Source organism: Falco rusticolus, chromosome 11 (assembly GCF_015220075.1).
Source record: "Falco rusticolus isolate bFalRus1 chromosome 11, bFalRus1.pri, whole genome shotgun sequence".
NCBI lineage: Eukaryota > Metazoa > Chordata > Aves > Falconiformes > Falconidae > Falco > Falco rusticolus.
Genome location: NC_051197.1, coordinates 24,149,696 through 24,167,389, shown reverse-complemented (window position 1 = coordinate 24,167,389; position 17,694 = coordinate 24,149,696). Strand labels below are relative to the sequence as shown.

Genomic DNA, 17,694 nt, shown 5'->3' with positions numbered 1-17,694 from the left:
GCCGCTCCCTCTTCAGAGGCGGCGGCGAAGGGCGCCGCCTGCTCCTGGGGTGGGGGGTGCCGCCGGCCCCGGGCAGCCGGGCCAGCTGCAGGGCCATCTATTGCTGCCATGGCGGCGTCCGAAATTCCCACTGGGGAAGCGCCCGGCGACCAGGGCTCGTCCGCTGAGGAAAGAGTCGCCCGCCGCCCCTCAGGTGAGGCCGGCACGCCGGGCCCTGGCTCCCGAGCGGCGCGGCCGGCTCTGTGTGCTGTGCGGGGAGCGGTGCGGGGGCGAAACCCGCCGCCGTCCCGGGTGCCTCGGGGTGTAAAGCTGTCCCGCCACTGTGGCTCCCTCATAACAGCGGCCCCCAGGTACCCAGGTACATCCGTAAGCCACCAAAGAAAACACTGTCAGTTCATCGAAAGATACCATTTCTTGACACCTGAAATGGCCTGGCAGAAATTTTAGTTTGGAAACGCAGAGGCATGTTGTCAAAGGGGAGCCAGCAGCTGGTACGGATACGAAGAGATGAAAATTTCTCTCCCCACAACACGAAGCATGAGGAAGAGCGGTTCCCAGTTGGCATGGCAATGTGCTGTCCAAAGGGGAGTATGACCAGGGCATCATTCCTGAGAGAAAAGAAGAGCTTTCTAACTGGGCAAAGATGGCAATAATTTCAAATTTACATTACAGAATGTAATTATGTTATGTATCGTGCATAAGCAATACAGGAACCGGATCCTGCAGCAGAAGGGGAAAATCCCACCGCCCGCGGGCCGAGGAGTGCAGTGCCATGGCGGGCTCGTGTCATGGCGGTTCTGGCGAGGGCTGGCAGGCCGCGGGCCAGCGGGGCGGAGGCCTGGCCTCACACAGCCTCCCCTCAGCCTCCCCTCATCCGGGGAGTAAAGCTGCGGTGGCAGTGCTGCTGCAGAGTATTGCTGGTCACAGCAGGGACCAGCCTGAGCTCACCCCCCTCTGAAGGCTGGAACAAAGTTCTGACAAGATGTGTAATGCAAAAAGTCAATCATTAATACTTGTTGGACTGCTTTTCAACTGCCTAGAAATGGTGAGTGCAACTTACTTGCTTTAAAACTGTTTTCAAGAATGATACTGTATACTCTTTGTAAAAGTAAACTTAAAAGGGTAGAGACTACCTGACACCTGCTTCTAGGTTAATATTTTGTTACTATTACACTTTTGCACTGTTTATGAATGACTGAAAAATAAAAGAATATATTAGGATCCGAGGTCTTTCAAAGTCTGCCAACAACTGAAATTGGGATCTAGAGCCAGATGCAGAGAGGAAGACTAAGAAGTTGTAGATCTACATACCCGTACCAAATATCATTGGTCGCATAATTTCTGTACTTAAAGATTCTGAGGAAATACATCATATCAGTATAATGTATTAATAAAATGCAGTGGTTTAATTTGTTGTTGTTGTTGTTGTTACTAACGTTTATTTTTTTTTAATTTTCCAAATGAAATATTTCACTTTGTATTTCTAATTTTTTTACATCTTCCTTTTCAGATCTTTTCAGCTAACACAGGTAAATCTTCAAAATGGTATTTGCTTTTGCCTGCTTATTTTTGAACAGGTCTGAAAAGAACATGCTCATGTGATTTCTAATAAAACATTCTGTAAGTTCAAACAGCTTTATAAACAATTGTTTTTAAGTTTGATTCAGGTTTAAAAAAATCTATGTTGATGTCTTTATAAATTTTAAACCTCATTTTTAGGAGTCCCAATTCTGTTGGGCACTCACACAAAGATTTTGACAGACCACTTACACCTTGACACTAGTGTGAACCAGGGAGAACACTCAGCTGGATAGATTGTGCTGTTAATTAGCTACATAACTGTGCTACAGATAGGATTCAAACTGTCCTGTATTTGCACCCAATTAACTGTTGTATCTTTTTGTACTATAAAAAAAACAACCAAAAAACAAAAAACCACCCATCTCAAAAACACACACCAGAAGCATGATCTCCTAAGCACAAATATTTCCAATGTTTCACAACATTTTGTACTTTCTTCTATCTCATATTTTGTGCCTACAGCTCCTATTGCCTTAAATGTGAATATTGACAAGTTTAAAATATGAGGAATGCAAGATTACATTAAATGCTCTCAGAATTCACTCTCTGGTGACAGTTCACTTTTCTTCATATACTGCCCTGTCAAGGCAATATTGCAATGTTGCAATGTTGCAGTATCTGGACACTTACTGTAGCATATTCTTTTCATAATTTGCCAAACAAGCATTTGATCCTGTTCATGTGTGGATGTTGTTGACACTGGTTGTAAATTCACATATGGATTATGCCCAGTATTTTTTAAAAAATAATTAGACTATAGCATATGAGGGTTTCAGGAAAAATAGCTATCATCACAACCTGATATTATGAGAACAAGCAGCAGTTGTTACAGTAATTAATGGATTACAAAAGTGAACGAAGGAAATAGCACTCCAAATTCAGTGGAATGCCTTTAGTCCGAAAATTAGGTCATGTAGATGCTTGATAAGGCACTGAACAATCTTCTTGTCAAGACTTGACTAAATTCAGGAATGACTGAAATTATTTTTTTATAATTATTTTTATTCTATATAATTTTTTTTTTAGGTTTCTCTGTGTCTATATTTGATGTGACATCACGAAGCATTTACCTCATATGGCCCAAGTTTTCAGGAGCCTCTTCTTACAGAGTCACAGCTACAGCTGTGAATACTGTAGGCCATTCATTACTGGCTCATTTTAGTGATGGTACACTTAAAGGAACACTAACTTCGTTAATTCCCAATACTATTTATGCTATACAAGCAGAAGCCATAGACAAGAATGGAATTATTCTTGCAGAAACACAGATTATGCAGTCAACAGGTTAGTAAGAAAAACTTTGTTCAACCTAATTTCCATTAACATTTGGAGGACTGGGATTTTATCCTTGATGTTTCATTGTACTGGTAGGGAATAGTCCTGTTGAAGCCTTTTGCGAGTTCTCCTACTGAGTACAGTATTAGCATGATTAACTCCATTTCCTCGCTGCTTTTTTTAATGTATATGTTTTCCTTTCCTGCCATCCCCAGCTTGCTCAGACTGCAGCTTTCCAAATCACTTACCCTTTCTTTACGAATGCAGATGTGAAGCTAAATGTATTTTCCACTACTGATGCTGATAAACAGTATTTTTGTTTCATTCACAAAAGAACTTGTAGTATATAAGTCATTGATGGATATTGAATAAGAATATGCATAAACAGAAATGCTTTTTTATTTCATCACTGAAATGTAATTGAAAAACTGTTCTGTTGAAATTCTGTTTTTAAAATAGTTTAACTGGTGATTTTTAGAAATAGCCATTATTTTTCCAGTAGAATTTGTTTCTTCTAAACATAATTATTACAATAAAAATTGAAAATAAAAAAGTAGCAGTGTTTATCCTGATAAATATAAAAAACCCACCTCCGTTGCTAGCTTAGTTATGGGAGAACAGATATTAATGATTAATGTTATGTAAGTTATTTCTGATATAAATCATATGCTATATATTCTTTACTTGACTGTTAGCCAAGTAACTCCCTTAGACTTGCATAAGGATTTCCTTCACAGAAATTTTTATGAATTGTTACTAAAGACAATTTTTTAAAAGAAAAAAAAATCATAGTGCAATAGTTTGCTCAAAGATCGCAAAAGACACACATGCAGATGTTCCATAGGCATGATCACATAGAATATATGCTACCATTTTTACAAATGCGGCAAAAGAGGATGTCTGACTATGGCTGGATAAGAAAGTAATTGGGACTAAGAAAGTGGACGTAATGCTCAGGAGTTGTATAATACTTGCTAGGGTCTCTGAAATCCCAAATTAACTGCCTTACTATAAATAAGTTTGCCTCAAAGCATGTACTTTTGTCCCAAATACTTTTTAATTCCTTTTCTTAATTTTAGGTGGGATGCACTTTCGTTTTATCTTTTTTTCCTCTTCTAGTGAGTTTTTTGCAGCCTTGCAATTTATGGACTTGCTTTACATATGCTGATTCTAGTCTGAAAATCCTGATTACTGAACATAAATTACTTGTGGTTAAGAAATACACTCTCTGTAGTTACTTTGTCACTGCAGTACACAAGAGCTCTTTCTTAATGGCTTGCAGCATAGCATAATAGAAAAGCATTTAATTGCAGTATTTGATGTGTCATGTTATTGTATATCTGCTCTGAGCAGGGGGTTGGATAAGATGATTTCCCATGGTCCCTTCAAAACTAAATTATTTTACGTTGCTTTGACATAGAAATGCCTATTATTCAGCATCCTATTTCAGACTCCTTTGTATAAACATCCACTTCTTCTTTGTATGTATTGTTTTGTATACTGCTTTCTGTAAATATCCAGTATAGTTAATGTGCTATAGAGCAAGCCTAAAAAGAAACCTCTCATTTCAAACTAGGTTAAAAAACGGTAATTTTCAATAGTGATCTCAAGGGTACTAGAGTATTTTTATTGAGAGATGAAAGTTGGTCTAGAACATCTCAAGACTCTGTATTTTGTTGATATTCATTTAAACTTCATTTAACTCAAACTCACAGAAATTTTAGGCCGTTTGTCCTCCACTTTACCTTTGCAAAATGTTCAGAGCACTTAGCATTTCATCAGGCTGATAGAGTTCCCCAATTTCAGTATGTCTATCGTCATTTCCATTTAGCTCCAGACATACCTGTTATTGACCAAGCTTACTCAAAACTTAGCAACAGTATCACAGTGGAATGGAGAGCAGTACCTGGGGCTACTAGTTATCTGCTGACTGCACAAGATGGAGATTCCTTCATTGAAACTGTAGTTAAAAACTCTCCAGGCACAGTGACGGGACTGAAACCTGCCACCTTGTACAGAATCACTATCAGATCTATAAATTCAGGAGGAAAAAGCCAGCCTTCACCTTTCAGAAAAGCAAAAACAGGTGACTTTCAAATTCTTACTCTTATTTCAAACTCTTTAATGTTGTTATAATATAAAGCATTCATGCAAGCATCTTTTTTTTTTTTAATTTGAACAAAATCCCAAACAGTATAGTCCAGACATGTACCAGTACTGAATTATTATAAACTTGTATTTTAAATTGTATTGATCACATTCTCCTTTCAGTTTTTGAGGACTAGAATTTGGCCATCTGACTTAATGACCAGGACAAGAGTCTGAATTAATGCTTTACTTTATGACAGTACTGTAAGTTAAATGTTTAATAGGAAGTTTTACTAGCATTTGTATGAATTTATGTATTTTCTGTTAACAAAATCATATTTTATTTTAATGAAAGACATAACTTGAAGAAATTAAGGAAATGAACAACTAAAGTTATAAAATAGTAAGACTGCGAAACTTAGAGGACAGGAAATGCAGTATCTTCTTGGTGATTTTCATTCTTCTACACATTTGACCTTTCATACTTTGTGCATGAGCTACATTCATTTTACAAAACTTGTAATATCATAATGAATGCACCAAATCAGTTTTCATATTTATTCTGTCAGTCTCACATTAATTTATTTTTCTGGTTTTATTGTCACTGAATCTGTCTCCCAGAGTTTGGTGATTGTTGTTTCTGTGTATTCATTTCAAATGTGGCCCTTTCGGATGGTATTAATGAAAAAAACCAAAAGCTTAATTGGTGTTCTTTCTCAACAGTCCTGGCTGCTCCAGTTCTGTCTGTTAGTTCTCCAAGTTGTGACTCCATTGCAGTGAGCTGGAGAGCTGTGTACATGGCAGCTGGATTCTCTGTGTCCCTCATGAGATCAGATGGTTTGGGCAGAATGCTGAAGGAGAACACCACCAATACGTCCTTGATATTTAAAAATCTAGATCCAGGAACTCTCTATACTATCAAGGCGTATGCCTGGAATGTAAATGGGATTCCTGGAGATGATTTCACGTATAATCAAAGAACAAGTAAGTTTTCTTTTCTGAAACCAAGTAAGCATTTAAAAACAAACAAACAGAAAGTGTTTATGTGTATGAGTGATTGTGTTTTGTTTTTCAAAGACACATTGGGTAGATTTTCAGATCATATAGTCTTTACCCCATCTCAAAGTTCAAGAAAACTTGGATGACATGGCTATGTTTAATGAGTAACACTGAGGCAAAGATACCATTAACTAACACTAAAGTTGTTGTTTTGCTGATTGACTGGATACCAAGCAAAAATTAATTTAAAATCAAATCTCAGAATAAGTGCAGTTTATTATAAGGGCAACTAGCGTGCAGCATGATAAAAGGAAACAGTACTAATTATGATGCACAATATGATAAAAGAGAATAGGAGCAAAGCATCAAATCATTACTTCAAAGTGTTACAGAGACTAAGAAAAGAACGCATCACCAATTACCACCTTAATGTCATCCAGGCCCACACTTCAGCTGGGAAGCCCTATTGCAGCCAGGACCCAGGGTCTCTTGCTAACTGGGAAAATTCCTACGTGGTGCATCCACCTGCAGGCGAGACTTCTGGCCCAGTCCCAGAGCTTGCCCTCCTTTATACTCAGTGAAAAACAAAAATAGTTTACACAGCTAGCACATGTAAACTTTTAAGTTTAGGCTGAGTGATCTCATGATTCATAAGGTTCACACACACCAGGGACATTGGCCCGAGCGTGGTGGAGTTACCATCATAACACAGCTGCACACAATATTTATTGTCTGGATGGTCCTGCTCATATCTTGCTTGTTCACGGGGCTCAGGACAAACACCACCTGCTCATTAAAGTAGTCCTTGAGCTCCCCAAGGTTACTAAATTAAACAATTCCTAATTAAAGACAAAGACTTTTTCATAAGCAGTAATCAATTTAATAAATTTTCACCACAGCTGTACCCAGGACAGGCCTGGGTAAGGATTACACAAGCTTATTCTGATTTGAGGATTTTTCTAACTGTGAGAAGCAAATACTTAAATAAGGCAGGGAGTTTCAACAGAAAGTTTTGTGACAATGTACAACTAGAAACATTTCCCGAAAAAACTGTTACTTTAATATGAATGAGGGTAAGGTCTGCACCACAAGAATTGTATTTAGTTTGCAAGTTATGAAAAAGAACGTGTCTGTAGGCAATATGCTAAGTTGTATTTTTCTGTTCCAAACTGATTGATATACCATAGGTCCTAATGCACCAGCGGATGTTAAAGTAGCTTTTAATAGTGGCGCTTTAAGAGCTATTGTTTCTTGGATGCCAACAGAAGGAGCTCTAACTTACAGTGTGACAGCCTCCAGTGGACTCTTGAAACTGAAGTGTAACACATCTTCTGCCTCCTGCATGGTGCCATCGCTCCAGTGCGGCTCTGAATATTATGTCTCTGTCACAGCATACAATGATGCTGGAGCCAGTAAACCTACTGATGCAGTAAGCTTAAAAACTAGTATGTGTCATTGATCCTTATATAGCTTATGGCATTTTAGCATGTATTACCTTAATTTCAGATATAAATTAGTCCATTACAATTCATGAGTGGTTCTCAAACAGTTATTTCTGCTGCTGAATTTGTGCATGAACTGTGCCATATACCTTTCAATTACAGGGATAATAGCCTAAACTTTCTTCATGTTCCTGTGAGGAAAAGCTTGCAATGGGTTATATATTGTTGGCTCAACCAGTAAGCCTGCATTTTCCTCTTACCAGAAGTACCTGTTCTAAAGTCAGTTTTCTGAGTGTAAAACTCATGTAAGGAATAACAGATCTGTCCTACTGGGTCAGGTCTGTCACAAAGAGATTGGGAGAAATCCATGAGGAAATAGCATTAAGGACTTGCCCTAGGCTGAGGACTGTTCTAGGCTTCATCTGGTGGTTAGTTAGTAAGGAGGTCAACAAAACCACATTCAGCTAAAGTAACACCACTAGAATAAATTAAGAGGCCATCAACCATTCTCAAGCAGCAGCTTTGTCAGGACAAAAGGTTCCTGCTTTCAGCCACTTCACACCGCTGACAGAGGTTATTGCTTCCTGATCTGTTAGGTCAACTGCCAGTGTACCAGAATCTAAATCATTTTTTTTACTATGTGCTACCTTAAAGGCAAAACGTTATTTGCTTAATTATTTGATGTAACCTGCCTCATTTTGACTTCTCATTGATGTGAGTTAGAGATCATCCATGTGAGCAACTCAGAGATGGATCTAACGGGATGAGCATGCCTTAAGCAAGAGACAACTTTTAAGCTGTGGGCTGTAATCTTCTCAGCCAGGATTGCTCCAGCTAGATCATGTATATTCATTGTAATAGCAGCAAGCTAAACATTTTGAACTAGACAGAAAGTAAATGTTATTTAAGCAAAAGCCATGGGGTTCACTGTTTAATGTGACATTTTGGCATGCCACCAGAAAGGAAACCTGACCAAAGGACAGCTTTATTCAGACACAGCCAGTGAGTTTCATACTTTCATATAAGGGGTTTTCACATAAAGGCTTTTGGATGCCAACTGCTATTCAGGCTAGTATTCCGATTGTCATCCAGAACTACTATTTGTGAGCACAGGCTGTACCAGTTTCTTTTGAAATACTGCCTGGTGCCACTGGTTTTGTTCACAGGGGCTCCTTAAGCTCTTTTCTTTAAGACAGGAAGGTTGCATCTATTTTGTTCTGTGAGAGTCGTACTCACTTTTTTATCTAAATGTAAGGAGCATCCTCTATAGAGACAGATAAGTTGCTGTTTTCTTGAACAAGACAGAGCAACTGTTCAAGCTGAGTAGAATAATTCATACATACATGGTTTCCCCTTATTCCCCAAAAGTGTAACTTCAATAAAAATACTATGTTTACAATTCTTTTTTTCTTTTTTAAAACGGTTTTTTTTTCAGTTCCTTGTGCACCGGTAAATATATCAATTGAAGAGGGTGAACCTGGCCGCTTGTTGGTATCATGGTCTCACGTCAATTTCGGACATTATTACGTGGTTTTTGTGAAGAGTGATGATGGCTTGGAAGTGCACTGCAACACATCACGTACTCAATGCCGTTTCCAGTCAGACTGTGGCTTCACTTATTTCATCAGTATCTTTGCATATAACAAGGCAGGGCAGAGTCCTTTAGGTGATGTATTCAATTACACTACCGGTAAGTGGCAAGGAATTCTTGCAAATTCATTTTGGATCCTTTAACTGGGTTTATTATAGAGCTGGTTGGATGTTTTTATTGGAAGATAGTGACTTAAACTTCTGGTTTTATTCTGGTTTTGGGCAAAACACACATAGGTTGGCAGAGAAAAAGAACCACTTCACATTGCAGCTGAATTTGGCTTGCATAGTCAAGTGCAACAACATGCTTACAAACTTGAAAACAGTTTAACAATTCACAATCATCAGGCATGGATGTACAAATAACACACTGCTGGCATAACATTTGCATTCTAGTCCCGTTTTTTCTGTTGTGGGTTTTTTGGTTTGGGTTTGGTTTTTTTTTTTTCCCCTATTGCCTTAGGAAGGGTGTACCAAAATCTTAAACTTCCTCATAGAGAGTTTTCATATTTGGAAAGTGAAAAAGTAACAAAAGCTCAATGGAAAGCTCTGAAGAACATTGTTAGAGTTACTTAACCTCTAGGTGCTTTGATATTTTAAATCCAGGATATACATAATTCCTGTATGTCTTTGTGTTACCTATACCTTCGAATGCCCTCTCTTGATTTGGAAGGAGGGGTAGTGAGTTAGTTCTGGGCGTAAGTCTGGATGAATGAGACTGTTCGCACAATATCAGTCACCTTTGGGTACTTAAGACGTGAAGCAGATCGGTGAACGAAACGCGGCTCTCGGGTTTCGGGCCAGCTGCCGGCCGACGCTCAGGCCGCCCGCCCTGCGCTCTGTCCCCAGCCCCGTGCTGCCCCAGCGACTTCAGGGCCGTGGTGGCCTCCAGCGACACCGTGCGGGTGACCTGGGCCCCTGTCCGGGGTGCTGAAATCTACCAAACCAGCGCGGCCGGCCGCGGCGGGCTGCGGCTCTGCAACGACACCGCCACCGCCTGCACCCTGTCGGCTCTGCAGTGCGACACCCGCTACAGCATCACGGTTTATTCCTTCAGCGAGGCCAGGGGCAGCAACACGTCCTGTGCGTCAAAGGACGTGGCAACAGGTATTACCATCATTCTTATTTTCCTTTAGCAGAAGTAATTAGTCGGGCGCTGCAGTGATTCACAGATAAAAAGCATTACTGGGGTGCTAAGTTCCTGTAACGGATAAAAATAATAAATAAATAAATAAATAAATACCAGAAGTCTAAAACTATACTGTAAGCAGGGACCTAAAACCAAATTTGGATTGAAAGCTTCTGATAGCTCCAAGTTTTTGAAGAATCACATTTACAATTCATCTCTGAGTTTGCATGCAAAATCCTTTCATTATCAGTTCTGTCACAAATTCTAAATTCTCACCAGGAGTAAACACTTCAGGATCATATACTTTTCCAGAGTAGTTTTTTAGCTCTAACTGGAATTTAATTTTCACGTGTAACTTAAATAGTATGGATAAACAATCTGTTCAAATACTGTTCACGTGAAATATTTCAGCTCCCTGCAGTCCTGAAATTAAAAGTATCTCAAAGGAGGCGCTTTCGGTAGTCAGCGTGCACTGGCAATCTAACAACGAAGCAGCTACATACATTGTCACTGCCAGAGGAGAGGCTGGACTTTGGCATTGCACGAGCTCTGGAAATTCCTGCACCCTAATTAATCTTCCCTGTGGATCTGCTTTCTCGGTTAGCGCTATAGCAAGATCACCAGCAGGACAGAGTTTACCAAGCTACAGTGTCCCTTTAGAGACAGGTATGTGGGAATTGTAAATAGTGGAAAATGTTTAACAGCTTATTATTAAAATAGTTCTGTGTCTCTATATGTTTTTGGCTTTTTTTGTGTGTTTTTTGTTTTTAATTACAGTGTGTGCATATTATACTATCTGTTGCTGGATGTCCTCTACTTAAACGTGTGTGTCTTTGTGTGTGAGAAGGAAGGATCACTTGGCGCTTGCCTCATACTGAGAAGCCTTTGTGCAAGCAATTGTCATGTGGCACAGCTAACTAAAATATAAGAACATAATCCACTAATGTAATGCTTAACTTCCTTGTCAGCATTTTGACTTTTAACATTTCTGGGAAAGGCAATGAGGTAATGACAACAAATAGTGTGAAGAACAGATTAAAGCACATCCTACTCACCATTCCTGCTATTGATTTGCTAGCAGAGTTTTGTCCTGTACCAGTCACCCAGACAATCCCCAAGCACAGTTCAGAGGTTAATGTACACCAGGATTTATTTTTACAGGCAGTTTGGCTGCAGTTATTTTGCATTGTAGATGAAGAGGCTTTAAACAGAGATGGACTGAGCTATATGACTTGAGGGGTAGAGATGGACCCTGACATTCTGATCACAATTTTTGGTGATTTTTAGAATCTTGGTGAATAATGATCTTATTAAAATTCTAGGGTTATAACTCACTGTTAGAGACAAATTGATCTCATTTTGTTTATTAGCTTTCCAGAATAGTCAAGTAATACTAATGTTTGCCTGAAAAGTGCACACCTTCATGCCTTTGCTCTTGCTTATGTACTATTCCAGTTGCAACCCCCCAAAATAACTTCAATTTTCCAAGTATGAAAAAGAACTGACTTCTCTATTTTTTTTGTTCTTTTTAAGCTCCCTGTTGCCCTAAAGACCTGATACTAACTCAAGTGACACAGTCTGTAACAAATGTCAGCTGGTCTGTTGGGATGGGTGCACGGACATACGTAACAGCACTGGAGTCTCCAAAAGGACAGGCAAAGTGTCACACCCTTCAAAACTACTGTCTCCTGGGATGCATCGCATGCGGCACCAATTATACTGTATCTCTGAAAGCAATCAGTGAAACGGGTTTGACATCCAGTTGCACATATCAAGGATATTCTTCCAGTATGTAAATGCAATGGGGAAGAAAAAGACTCAATATACAACTTGCTTTGTGTAGTGTTCCTCTCATACAAATAGTGCAGCTGAAATTCAATACATAGTTAATACGGTTGCAGTTCCCTCTTGAATAAACGCACTTTGGGTTATTTTCACATGTAATTTAAGCCCTGTTCTTATAACAGCCATCAGGTGGAAATTTAAAGATGTTTTTATTATGATGCTCCAGAATCAATTTTTAAATTTAAATTACTACAGCATAATAAACTTTTAGAGACCACAAAAAGATTCTGGGCACTCTAGGGTAGCCCTGGTGTCTCCGTATTCAGGAGAGAGCAACAGTATTCCAGCGTTTAAAACAATGGCTGAATTCCAGCTCCATAATACGAGTCCGATAGAACATTTTCTTCCCTAGCTCAGTTCAAAAATTATTTTGCCTTTCTATGAAATAATAATTTCTCATTGAAATGCTGTTATCTAGTATGATCGAAATCATATCATCTGGTTTAAAGTGCACTCTATGAATTTGTAACGTATTGTGGGTTCACAAAATTTGCTTATTAATGTTTTTTATTTTATTAGGTGCTTGCTGCCCTTCTGGAGTGAAGCTATATAGACTTGGCAATAATGGTATCAGGGTATACTGGCGAGCTTCTGATGAAACGATAAACTACAATACTGATTTACATGGCTCAAAAGGCAATTTCACCTGTACCCCTCGCTCAGGTCTAAGCCACTGTGATATCACCGAGATACCTTGTGGAGACGTCTACACAGTGGTAGTATCTCCAGTTACTGATAAGGGGATGAAGCTTACATTTTGTCCTAAAAAAATATATTCAGGTAAAATTTAAATGTGTTTGAATGATGTATTTTTGTCCACGCATGTTAGATGGTTACGTTGTAATCTGAAATTATGTGAGTAAAGATGGCATGGAATGGAACTTTTCTATTCTGATGTTGAATCCAGAATAAACTTTATGGGTGCTATCTTGCACTACCTGTGACAGGAACTTCTTAGGAGCATTTTGGGACTGGGCATGCTTATGTACACAGGTGCCTCTTAACTGGATCACCCATAACCTGGAGAATACAGAGAAGCTAATTTTCAGGTGGGAGGTTAGTAGTGGTTAGATACAAAAGCAAATAAATGAGGATTTTTAATTGCTTTGTTTTCTAACTTTATAGAATTTCTGGGTTTGAATAAAGAAACAAATCAAGAACTTCTACAAATCATTTCTAAGCACATTTCTGAAGTAAAAATTGTTTAAAGCGGTAGAAATTCCCTTGGGATTCCTTTCCCAGGGTGTAAATTTAATCCATTATAAAACCTACTGCTATCGGATGGGATTGCACAGTTGTATAGCATGGACTACATTCAACAGACTACTAATATTTTCTGGCTTACAACCTAACACCTAACATTTATACTTCTGTTTCATGTCATTTCAGTAACCTGTTCTGGAAGCTCTGTTGGAATGGGTAAGAGCACACAGTACATTCATTCCAAATCCATGATGTTTGTGAAACATGTTACCATCATGTAACTCCAAATAAGGTGCAGATAATGTACATATTTGATAGTCAAGGCTTGTGTTAGTGTTTTGCACGTTTGTCTCACTGCCCATAGTAACATAAAATTAAAACCAAAAAATCTTACCTATATTGTGGCCTGTATGCCATGGTGCATTCTACACTGTCACAACATTTACTATTTATCTGATAGCACATAATAAAAAACAAGGCTTATCTCCTATAGCCTTGCCATATGCCATATCCCATTACAAATTAAACTACGTTGCACTTCTGATTATTTTTTTTAAGCATATATAAAAAAGCATGGCTTACCTCAATCTATACTACCTTATTTCTTCTGGGGTTTCAACAGGATAGTCTTGTGCTTTATTTGCCAATGTAAACTTGCAGCAACTTCAGCCACTGAAACAAACATTTCTCAAGGCAGTTGCTTTCCGTAACTGAAAGTGTCTTAATTTCTGAATTCTGTTGTAGTGATTTATAGAGGAAAAAGCAATGCAGAACAACATATCTAGAGGAAAATGCTGGTTCAAATAAAGAGGTAAGTTATGAGTCGTAGTTCAGATTAGGATCAAACTTCCCCTGCTAAAGAGCTTTGGGATTGGAGAGATAAGCTTCACCAGTATTGTATACCCTAAATACAACTGGTCTTTTAAAATCCATCATAATTACCTCAGAAACCTCAAGTTGTTTACTCCTACTATCAATACTGATTTGTCCTCTCCTCCATTTACAATAAAACCCTATTTCACTTCATTAAGCCTCTTCTAATACCTCCTATAGTTCCCCAGAAAAGTATTAAAAATACAAACAGATCAAGATACTCTTTAGCACTCATTTGCTTTCTTCTCTGCTAGCTAAAATTGCTCATTCTCCAACAAAAAGTACTGGTGTTCTGGACTATTTACTGCCCTTGTCTCAAAAGGATGGCAAGAAGTCACTGCGGACTTTTTTTTCCTCCCCAAGGTTGATCATCTCTGCTGCTGTTCTCCTACAGCTGTCCTGCATGTTAAGGTTCTTGGTAACACCATCCTCCCCAAATGCTCCTCTCAGTCTTTCTTTCCCTGAAGATGGAAAGATGACATCGGTGCTTAGCTGCATCAGTCACAGCTGCTTGAAGACTGGGAGGAGGGAAGCTGAACAGCTAGCCATATCCGAGATCTAACCCAGGACATCACACTTGGGCCCCCAACTGATGAGATAATTTTTAAAGTGCAGATGAACACTGATAGAGATCTCCGTAGTCTTGAACTGTAATTTTCCCTGTAAAGCAATCTGTTCTAAAAGCTCTTCCAAGACAGTTATGAATCAGTAGGTGTGTTCTAGACCTAATGTATCAATGAAATAGTAAAGGCTGAAAAAACAATTAAGAGTGCAATCTCACTCCTTAAAAAAAAAAAAAAAGCAGCTGTTTAGGTGTACTCAGTTAAAAGTAGCTTCAGGCTTAATCAAGTATTCTAAGGCTATTTCATTTTAGTTTAGATTTTCAAAAAAAAAGTTTCCTCCTTTACAATTTTGAGAGTGACTCATGAGGGTAAACATAATATTCTCTTCACATCAACTGATGTGTTTTGCTTTGTGGCTAACGCAGAACTGACAGTTATTAAAATTTTAATTCCCCATTTTTCAGAAAAGGCAGAACCTTTGCTCATACTCCCCAGTGGTTTCTTTTTCAGCCAAAATAGAAACCAAACTTCTAGGGTTCTACATACACATAAAAAGTAAAACAATGACTCAAAAATACCTTACAAAGACAGTCTTAAGAAGCCTATGTATAAAGTTTACCAAAGGCAACAAGGTTTTTAACACTACTTTCAGCTTATAGAAACAGACACCGTGCATTCTGAAGTTTCCTTCCTTCACAGAACGCGGTTGTACTGTGTATCACAGTCACTGCTTCTGACCACTTGCACAAAATAGTCTCATGGGAATCTCACTCTTCAATACAGTGACTGTAGATGGCCCAAGAACTGCATGTTCCTTCTTAGAACATGACCTGCATTTATTCCCTGCCAAACAATTCTTTAGGAAGCATTATTTAAAACTGCCCCCGCATCACTTAATGAAAAGTTGGGTTTATTTCTCACTGAATTTGAAAAAACAATTAAAAACGTAAAAATAAGTATTTTTCACAACTTTCTTCCTCAAGGGTTTTATTTAAGTATTTTTTCTTTGCAGTCATCATTGTCAAACACTGTCACCAAAGTCTAAGTGTCTAACCAGGTGCCTCTCAACTGGATTTTCAGAGGTTTCCAGCAATCAGTTTCTTTTGGAATCAAATTTAAGCCACAGGTTTCTTCATTTCATATAAACAATTCTGGTATTTCCATGCTCTAACAGTAACTCTAATGTATTTTAAGCAATTATAAACTGTTGGTGTATTTTTTTTCTTCATTCTTCCTGGCATACAGACACAGACATCTCAGAATTGTACTACAACCTTGACAACGCTGTAGTACTATTTTTGTCAGCTCCTCTCACTTTTCATGATCAAAAGCAAGAAGTGTAACTGTAACAGAACATATTATTTGCATGTCTGTTAGGAGAAAAATACGAAAAAAAAAAAAGAAAAGAAAAAGCGAGAAGCTGAAAAGGAGTCAAGATTGCAAGAAAAACCATGTCCATTAAACTCAAAAAGTAGTTCAAAGATGTAGGCAATTTACCAACACAGGGAGGAAAAAGAACACAACCAGCCAGCCAGTCCCACACCTCCTACGGTGGCTGTGTGTGCTGCAGGCGTTGGTATCCAAGGATCAGATGTTGTTTAATAATAATAAACACTGTCAATATGTGAAACATCACTGGCACCGAGATGATTAAAAAATATTCAGTCAGGATTAGTTTCAGGTTCTCCCCACACTGCGGCAAATGCTTTTTTATGGGTCTCACTGACTTGTTTTAAGATCACAGGAAAGAACAACTACATGTAGTGTTTTCATAGATGTACTTTCTGTATGATTTAGTAGCATGAAGCTCTGGTTTTCATGAGGCCAAAAAAGCAACTAACCAGAAAAACCCAATAAACCCCAGAATAAAAAAACCCACCCCCCCAAACACAAACGCAATGCTACAAACTTCTTAAGAAAAACTTGAAAATCAACAGAATTCCTGTTGAAGACCCAGGGGATGACAGCATATTGGTATGGGAAGTAAAATGAATGCTTTCGGAACAGCAGAGTAACAAATTAGGTGATTAAGAACACATAGGTTATTTCATGATAGATGCCTTCATTAATGCTTACTTAATAAAATTTCAATTAATTGAATAAAAATGTATTAGTTGCAATTACACAGATGAACACACGCAAAAAAAATTGTACATATTGTTCTAAATACAAATTATTTGTAATTGTATTTGACACAGTGGTAGTGGCTCAAAACTTAGGCTGTTTTGAGTCCAAGAAAAAAACTGGCAAAAATCCTTGAGTTGGTTTCAGATTTGACCCAAAATTGCTGAGACTTGAGACACTTCCAGCTATTGGGGAGTGGGGAGGGTGTGCGGAGATACAACTACTATAGTTGTAGCAAAGCCTCAGGAGCGGCAGTTAAACACTGTTTGACCCTGCTTAGTAGCTGGCGCGTATGTAAAGTTATGTGTGCTTCCCAACAGCGCAGGAAGGGCTCAAACCTCTGCCCAAGCCAGTGGAAGTCATCTCATTCTTTCTGGTTCCCCTGCAGAGACCCCGGCTATTTGTGTACCCTCGCTATTTGTGTACCCTCGCTATTTGTGTACCGTCTTTGCGTCAGCACAGCAACACTCAGCTGTCAATACCGCAAGTATGAGCTTGTTCATGTTTCTTCATCAACATATAAATGGAGTAAACAAACTGTGGGTACACATGGTGTAGTAAGTGCCCCCCAATACAATCGGCTACATTGCCCTGCCATTCAGGCTACCTTTTCCAGTACAGGTGGACGATCGCAACACCACTCCTATTGTGTTTAGAAGCCAAATACATACAAGCCCTTCCGTACTGGCCCGTTACCTGCACAGTTATGGGGCAACGGGTAGACATGAATCTCTGGGGCCAAAGCCTCGACCCTGTTTAAAACAAAAAATGCCAGTTCGCTACTTCTTAAGATCTGAAACATTCAACTGAGTAGTAGCTTCAAAAGAAAAAACTAAAAACTAAGTAGAGATGTATTTCTTAAATTAGTGTTATTAGTCCAGATAAGTACTTCCTTTTGGAGCCACAGGGAATTTCCAAGACAGATTAGGCCTCAAAAGGAATTACTACGGACACGTGGCGGAACTGCAGCAGCTTCAGGTTC

General features: G+C 38.8%; 1 protein-coding gene across 8 annotated transcripts; it reads left to right on the top strand.

Moving 5' to 3' along the window:
- The first annotated feature begins 194 nt into the window (after positions 1–194).
- FNDC7 (fibronectin type III domain containing 7) lies at positions 195–17,125 on the top strand. 8 transcript variants are annotated; one of them, XM_037404227.1, is made up of 14 exons: positions 199–1,045; positions 1,511–1,529; positions 2,608–2,865; positions 4,688–4,942; positions 5,668–5,928; positions 7,131–7,388; positions 8,821–9,075; positions 9,825–10,082; positions 10,516–10,770; positions 11,638–11,892; positions 12,469–12,729; positions 13,339–13,368; positions 13,897–13,963; positions 17,101–17,125. In XM_037404227.1, exons 1-13 carry the CDS (start codon positions 983–985, stop codon positions 13,935–13,937), a joined length of 2,469 nt encoding a protein of 822 aa, XP_037260124.1. In that variant the 5' UTR covers positions 199–982; the 3' UTR covers positions 13,938–13,963; positions 17,101–17,125. The 8 variants fall into 8 exon arrangements, 4 of the variants coding, with proteins under 4 accessions (XP_037260124.1, XP_037260125.1, XP_037260123.1 ...); XM_037404226.1 differs by lacking the exon at positions 17,101–17,125 and adding an exon at positions 14,389–15,975 and having other exon boundaries at positions 200–1,045; XM_037404225.1 differs by lacking the exon at positions 17,101–17,125 and adding an exon at positions 14,280–15,975 and having other exon boundaries at positions 200–1,045.
- The last annotated feature ends 569 nt before the right edge of the window (positions 17,126–17,694 follow it).

Excerpts from the sequence above, each read along its gene's own strand:
- FNDC7 (XM_037404227.1), top strand. The coding sequence starts at position 983 with ATGTGTAATGCAAAAAGTCAATCATTAATACTTGTTGGACTGCTTTTC. Across the intron at positions 11,893-12,468 it reads ATATCAAGGATATTCTTCCA|GTGCTTGCTGCCCTTCTGGA; the intron begins GTATGTAAATGC and ends TTATTTTATTAG. Across the intron at positions 13,369-13,896 it reads TGGAAGCTCTGTTGGAATGG|TGATTTATAGAGGAAAAAGC; the intron begins GTAAGAGCACAC and ends ATTCTGTTGTAG.